Genomic DNA, 8,146 nt, shown 5'->3' on the forward strand with positions numbered 1-8,146 from the left:
ATACATGTATCATATTCCCCCCAAAAAATAATGTTCAACAAATTCATGATAATTTTCAGACAAAATAATTTGTCAATTTTTTAAATAATATTTTCGAAAATTTACACATTGTGTATAAAATTATAATTTAAGTTTTCTGACCTTGAAGGGTGCCAGAATTTCGTTTCTTAAATATACATAATATATATACGTGGGATATCCTAGACTAACTGATCCAGCGATCCCCGCTATGTGACGTCACGGTCTATAAGCAAGTCTATTTTTAAATGTTTGGGGGTTTTTCATAAGGATAAAACGAAAGTAAGAAAGAAAGGTAGGCAAAATCGAAACTTTGTTAATTTACTATAATTAAATGGTTTTAAATGATTATATAATCAAGTTATATGCATTAAATGTATGTATGATCTTTAAAATACACTTAACCATCGAAGAATTTTCAAAGTAACTTTTATTAGCATTATTTTAATATATTACTTTCGCTTTCTTTTTAACGCCCATACTATATCATGCACATTTGTATCATATTTTAGCCAAAGGACAGTTAATAATGACATCATATAAGCTTAGCAATTTTTCATATTGTTAGTTCTAAACAAAGAGAGAGGGCAGAATGGTTAACCGTGTAACAATAATCGTTTTGTGAACATGGTGAGTTAGATCGACTGGGCTATCTAACATTTTCTAACCAAAACCTCTATTGTATTGGTGTACATTTTGTAGTCATGGCAGATAAAGATTCTGAATCAACTACTCCAGAATTGTCACAGGAATTGGAACAAATAACAATGGATGACAAGAAAGAGGATAAACATAACCCAGTTGTAGACTCGGCCGCAGACATTCAGAGACCATTGGCTGAAAATGGGGATGAAACACAGTCAAACGGAAGAAAAAATACCGAAATAAAATCACCCCAAAATGATTTCTCTAAGGAAGGAAACGGTGTAGAAGGTATAGCAGTGAGGCCAAAGGACAAAATGAATACAGTTCAGGATGAAGAACTTGGAGACGAAGATTTACCCGATGAAAGACATTTATACGAATATTTTTGGAGGAAGCATTCTGCTTTCAGTCAGCAACATAAATGTCATTTTACGGTTGATGATATTACATATAGCAGTGCTGAACAGTATATGATGCATCAGAAAGCAGGTATAATCGTTCTCTAATTATTATATAATTAGACAATTTATTGGGGATGTTAAGAGATATATAAGCACCAACTATACAGGTTTTGATTTTAAAAGATATGATAATAGAGAGACAGACTGAAAGGTGGTGGAACAAGATAATGAAAGAAAGGAAAATTAAGAGTGGGGAAGGGAAGATTTGAAGAAGATGTGATACATTTTAGCCACAGATTTAACGTGTAGCAAGTTTTTATTTTAAATATAAAAACAGCTTGTTTAAAAACTCTTAGTTGATATTATCTTCCAATTTTTGCTATGTTAAAATATTCTAGATTTTAACTGTATAAAAACAGTAAATGAACACATTATTCGGAACTTTATCAAAACTCAGCTCAATGGCGCATAAAGAGTAGTCTGAAACACTGAAATTCCGCAGTTACTTTTACAAAAATATTGATCTCTGAATACTGTAATAAAACTTTACGTTATTATCAATTTCTTATCGCATGCGACATTGATACTGTGTTAATCGTTCTTAGTTGGTTGAATTCGTAAGTGGGGTCCATCCAGTCTCTATTTTTGGACACAGTAATTGTTTGTGCCGGTGTTCATCGTATCAGGTATTTTACAGTATTAATGGGTGATCATGAGAAAGCAGATATCATCATGGCGCTTGATGAGCCCCAAGAGATAAAGCGGACAGGGAAACACGTTCAAAACTTCAACGCAGAACGCTGGGAAGAGGCGTGTCAGGCGATAGTCGAAAGAGGAAACATGGAAAAGGTATATCTCCCCCAAAAAGTTTATTGAAGGTGTTTTAAGATCCTGTTACTTGAAATTATTAAACTCATCAAATAGAAACAAAAATTGAAAGAACGTACCGATACTGATTAAATTTAGTATAGGAAATAATATATGCAACAATTTCTATACAAGGTAGAGTTATATACTTTAATAACGTTTACCTTAGGGGAAAACCCCCAGTTTATAGGAATGTTATATACTTTAATATGATTTGATTAAAAACAATGTTTTTGTTTAAATCTTGCAGTTTTCACAAAATGAAGATCTAAAAGAAAAATTGTTTAACACATTTCCAAAAACACTGGTTGAGGCTAGTCCACTGGACGACATCTGGGGCATAGGATTAGCTAGAGACGACAGACGGGCATGGAACAAACTGTCGTGGAGAGGGCAAAATCTTCTGGGAGAGATTTTGACGAAAGTGAGGGACAAGTTAATGGAACCATTTTTAAAACCTGTGGAACCACAGAAGACTGAAGGAGATCCAATCCAACAAAGTGAATAAGAAACTTTTTTTTCAGTGTGATATATGATCGTTGGATATGAAATTGTTATTTCTGTTTAATCTTTGAGTTAGACAGCTATTTATTTTTCTAATACATTTGTGAGCAACTTTTGGCAATTCGCCCAGGCATGTTATAAATTTGTTATATTGTGCACATTGCATTGATTTTTGATATAAGTATTATTATTATTTCAGTCAAATGATTTCTCTGAGATCGAGATCTGTGATAACATGAATTGCAAACATTGTTTTATTTCATATATTAGCCTTTTTAACTGTAAAAACCCTGATCAAACACAATAAACAAAATACATTCAAATGTAACATTAGTTGGTCATCGGATAAATTGTAAAAGGAAACAAAACTTCAAAATAAGCATACAAATTATTGGTTTAAATGTTGTATAAACCACTGTATTTAGATTGTGATTATTTTCACCCATATTTAAACAATGTTGGTTTTTTTATATACTTAGTATTCAAAATCAAAATTGGAAGGTATATATCGATTTTGTACACCAGATACTAAGTGTTTGTAATGTGTAATTATAATTTTAAAAAATAATTCATATATGGGTTGTAATGCATAACAAGCATGGCTTTAGTGATGTAATACTTTAAAGTTAGTTGTTTTCACTTTGGTTTTTTCGTTTATTTGAAGCATTTTAGCACTGTTGTCGATGCATATATTTTTTCATTATCATTATGTGTCTTTTCTATGTAATTTCAATATTAACAAATGTTTTCTGGCATTACATTATGATATAGCTATTACACCCACTTGTTATAATGATCTTTAAGTGCAATCAGTGATTAGCAGTTCTATAATTCATTGCCAATTTGCAATCCCTAAAAATTTTAGGAAATCAGATTTTAAACAATAGATACTATATCGACCCATCAAAAAATATATTCGTGGTTCGAGCCACCTTAGTAGAAAAATAATAATTGCGCATGTATTAAATACCTTTTAGTGAATATTTTACTACATAAGCAACTCTCTGGGCAACAAAGTGTCCTTTTGCAATCTACTTGCATAGTTGACCTAGATTATGAATAAAACGCAATATTTATATCCATTTATAATTAGGTAGCGTGCCAAAAAATTCTTTAACTTCCCACCAATCTTTAATGAAGGCTTCAGTTTTCTTGATGATAGTAAAGGTCCTATATAACATTGATAATAGGTAACCAGAAAAATTAACACACCTGTTATTGATAGTGTCCAGACAGCATAATACAATTGCAAATGGTTTTTTGAAAAGGACAGAGATATTTTTAAACACGAAACCATGGCATATTTGGTATCGGGAAAATAGAAAACAAAAATCTGTTCGCCATATTAGAATTGAAAAATGCTTATACCAGCATTATCGACATCCATAACAAATAAAAGAAAAAAATATTTGACTTCCAATGCCTTTTAATCAAATAGATAAAAATTAATGAGAAATACGTACAATGTTCTTAATAGCATTTGTGTATTTTACTTTTATTTCTGCGTGCTTCAGCATGATATGTAATTGTAAATTGATTAAATATAATTGAGAATCGTATAACATAATAAAACTAAATAAAGGTTTATACTTGTGTTTTCGATCTGCAGAGTCGTATACAAGTAATGTGCCACCTTTAAACACATAAATAACTACGATACCCAAGTGAGTTTGCTTGATCCTTTCCTTCTTCGTACAGAACGAGTCATACTGTCATCAGCCATTACTCGTAATGAAGGCGTGGTTTTGAATATACACGTGTATTTGAACATCATTATGTCACCCTCCCAAGTCAAAAATTTCTGATCCGCTCCGCTCTACCTACTTATGGGGCGGATCAGAAACTTGACTGGGGAATATATATTATGTAGGCGAGTTTTATGGAAGATCAAATAAAAAATACATACGTCTATACTTGTTTGAATATTGATAAACTTGAACCTATTGGAGGGGAAACAATTGGCATTTTTATTGCACAAAGTGCCATCTGTGTGCTTTATATTCATTCGTTTGCGATTACCTATCATAAGTAATAAATTTTAATAGTTTTAAAAATGAAAACAAATTTAAAATTAGAATATAACACAGAGTAAATATTGACTTTTTTTCCCAGCGCAGTCTTGACACGTGTCAAGATAAATTGATTGTTTGTTTTGTTTTCATCTTTGCAGTAGATAATTGAGATGAAAACTGAATTCATTTCAAGTAAACTGCGGGATTAAACAAATAAAAGCTTGCCTCAGCGGGCCCAGCCTTATGAACGAGACCTACACGAATCTGTTTGTCGACATATGGTTTTATCTTTTATAATGATTAAAAAAATAGTTGTATGATAAAAATATTTACAAATCCATTAGATGGTACAAATGTACATGATTTTTGTACGTTCAATATTAATATGTATTTTTGTTTTACGGTTACGATTTTGCAACTTGTTCTCACCACCCCCCCCCCCAACTTTTAAAGTGAACTACGCTTTTGTCTTGTGTATTTTAATGCATTATAATTTGAATAATAAGAAGGTAAGTGGTCTAGTTACACCGCAAAACCGTTCTCACATGTACACCTGTTTGGCATGTAAAGAGGGCTCGTGTCATGGTTTTGTTCACATACATAACATGTATGCTGATTAAAGATAATCTAAATCATACATGTAATTCTATTGTAAGTTAAAAAATAAACAAAATTATCCACATTTCACATTTTTTTCAAAAGTCATCTTGTTTAAACAAATTTGACTTCAGCAATTCTTTTAAAATTACCAGAACGCACGTTCTCTCTCTGTCAGAATTATCCCTCTTTACAAGCAGATGCTCTTAGAGGGCGGGAATTCGATTTCTATCATGTTATACTATATCAGCCACATTGGTACAGTGATTATCTTCCCTTTTTAACCAACTGACCCCCCCCCCCCGCACTCCCCACCCCACCCCCACACACTCACACATAACGGAAAACACTGGGCCCGTTTCACAAAGCTGTCATAAGATTTATCATAAGACATGTCTTATGATTGTCATAAGATTAAAAAGAACCGAAAACAATTTTTTAAATAAATTTAATATTTTCACATGTAACTTTGTAGCACAATCAGGTTCTCCCCGGATTGCGATACAAAATTCGTTTTTTTTAACCACCCCCCCCCCCTCCAAAAAAGAGGGGGGGAGATAGAATTGAATATTTGATTAACTGTTGAATGATATTGACTGTAGCACGAATGTGACATAGTGACGCATGTTTGAAATGGTTTTTTTTTTATAATTCACAAAGGTTTATTTCTGTCTTCATATTTTAAGAAACTCTCCTATTCAATATTCTGCAGATAAAAGTGCAAAATGTGGTTTTCACTTGAAGAGTACAAACAGATTTATTTTCTAACAGAAAAACAAATTTTCGGCAAACTTATATGACAATGCATATAAACAAAACGTCTCTATATATAAAGTTCTATTGCAAACTTTCCGAAAGTTCTGTAAACAGAAAAATAAACGAGTTCTAGTGGTGAGTTGTTTATGATGCAGGGTTTAACACTTGAAACAAAAGAATGATACAAAGTGGGTATCAGCGCTTTTGTATTGATACATGTATGTGGTAACATAATCAGATCTAGCAGTGTTTCAAATCATCAACGCCATTACTAGAGCTGGCAAATAAGAAAACAAACTTAGGAGAGGTGAATCTATCTGTCTGGATCAATAACCATTGTTTCGTCGCTTCCAAGTGTCTGGTATGGTGTCTTTGAAACAGAAAGTTCTGTAAGTCTGACGCTTCGCTTTGAATAACTGGTTCTTTAAAATGCAAACAACCATTGATCAGTAAACTCGGGTGTATTCTTTTTAAATTATTGATTTAAGTCAACATCCTCTGTAGTTCATTTTATCAAATTATAAACGATCTCCGATCGTCAGCCATGTTCGATAACTCTAAATTATCCGGATTTTAACTATAGCCTTTTATTTAGACAAATTTATTAATTTAATAAGTCTTCTGGTGTGAATATTACCATTAGTTATTCGACGAAATTCTTGGCTTAGTAAGTCCACGGATGTCTACTACATATAGATAAAAGGATATGAGCCACCGATGCACCGGTACAACTTTTTTTTTTAAATTTGATCTAAACTTGTATATTGATACCTTTATATATCCATCTCGGGCAAATTTGCACTAACTTTGCATGGATGCCACTAATGAACTTCTTTTTATTCATATATTATAAAGTTTGAAGGACAAAAAACATTTTTATGATGAAAAAAAAAATACTTTGAGGCTGAGGATCGGAGAATAAAGTATTTATTGTTGTTGACATGCATTGAATTTTCATAACCTTTCCGAAGAGGTTGTCATGATGTTTTGGCATTTTTTTTATTTCAAGTTTGATGGCTTAACGCTGCATGAAAATAAAACATGATTCTTTTTCATAATTTCTTCTAGTGTGAGTTTCATGAAAGACCAACATAAGTAGACAAAGTTATAAAACGGCATCAATTATACATAATCACTTAAGCGTACACTTGTTACTGATGAAAATATCTTTACTAGCTTTCAGAAAGAACAAACTACTATAAAGATAATTAAAAGAAATGTTGCATGATCGAAATAATTTGTAGATTTTGTGTGGTTCTTTTTTTGTTCCAAGTGTCTACTTTAGACAAGTATGTGAAAAGGTTCCAAGTGTTCTTTATGAAATATCAAACTTCAAGCGCATACATTTCAAAGGATATATGTAATAGTTCTTTTGTTAGTCTTGTTTATTGTCTTATATTAGATAAAACGACAATTTAAAGATAGTTATTTTGGAGTTTACTTGTTCTAAAATATATGAAATTGTCATGAAAATTAAAACTGGGTAATCGAAATACATGCAATTCACGCTGTCCCCTTATAATCAGTATACTGTGACCTACTGAACTGAAACAATATTAAAAAAAAACACCCAATAAAATCACAAGTTGTGGCAAAAGATGTGGATGTCATGTGACAGCACGCAAGACCCTCATATGTGAAAAAAAAATTTTTACAAGAGCGTTCCTTGTTTTCACTGACAGAGAATTGACGACATTCTTTTTTAAAATTTTCAGTATTAAAACAATATACCCCGGGTGAATATAAAGTAACCTATTTTTCAATCTCATGGAGGCCACCCGACAAGAAAACGGTATATTCGCAAATAATGCATGCACGAGGGAAAAGAATATTCAATACCGATTATAGAATTCTAAAACGGACAAACATATCTATTTGAAGTGTAAAACGCAAACAACCTCTTACACCCTTTTAAGCTATACTGGGAAAGTATAAATTTCAGTTCGGAGAACCAACTGATAGTCAACAAAGCAATACTGTGTCTCTGTCTGCCTCCTGACCCATATTCAAGTGTAACAGTACCGCTCTGAATGTCCTGGGGGTTGTGTCAATCGGTACGGCCATCCATTTAGTCAACTTCAAATTTGTTTTTCTTTTCCCGGTGAGGTCTAAACTACGAGAAAAGGTGTAGATTCGCTTTAATGCCTTCCAAGGAACTGTCTCGTTGGGTCTAATTTCGCGTTACTCAGTTTGCTCTTTAAAGCGAGAAATTTAATCAACAGTCCTGTTTGAGAATTACTCGGAAGATGGAGCACAAGGGGTGAATGTGACCTTGACAAGACGAGGTAACCATAGGTGAGATTACAGAGACCAGTACAATGTTACAAAAATACATTCAACGTACTT

General features: G+C 32.5%; 1 protein-coding gene across 1 annotated transcript; it reads left to right on the forward strand.

The window, feature by feature from the left end:
- Nucleotides 1–262: 262 nt before the first annotated feature.
- Nucleotides 263–4,011, forward strand: LOC105343180 (uncharacterized protein F44E2.8). Its single transcript, XM_066065767.1, has 4 exons — nucleotides 263–313; nucleotides 721–1,152; nucleotides 1,762–1,913; nucleotides 2,182–4,011. Exons 2-4 carry the CDS (start codon nucleotides 723–725, stop codon nucleotides 2,437–2,439), a joined length of 840 nt encoding a protein of 279 aa, XP_065921839.1. The 5' UTR covers nucleotides 263–313; nucleotides 721–722; the 3' UTR covers nucleotides 2,440–4,011.
- Nucleotides 4,012–8,146: the final 4,135 nt, after the last annotated feature.

This window comes from Magallana gigas, chromosome 7 (assembly GCF_963853765.1).
Source record: "Magallana gigas chromosome 7, xbMagGiga1.1, whole genome shotgun sequence".
In the NCBI taxonomy this organism is placed as follows: domain Eukaryota; kingdom Metazoa; phylum Mollusca; class Bivalvia; order Ostreida; family Ostreidae; genus Magallana; species Magallana gigas.

Excerpts from the sequence above, each read along its gene's own strand:
- LOC105343180 (XM_066065767.1), top strand. The coding sequence starts at position 723 with ATGGCAGATAAAGATTCTGAATCAACTACTCCAGAATTGTCACAGGAA. Across the intron at positions 1,153-1,761 it reads TATGATGCATCAGAAAGCAG|TATTAATGGGTGATCATGAG; the intron begins GTATAATCGTTC and ends GGTATTTTACAG. Across the intron at positions 1,914-2,181 it reads AAAGAGGAAACATGGAAAAG|TTTTCACAAAATGAAGATCT; the intron begins GTATATCTCCCC and ends TAAATCTTGCAG.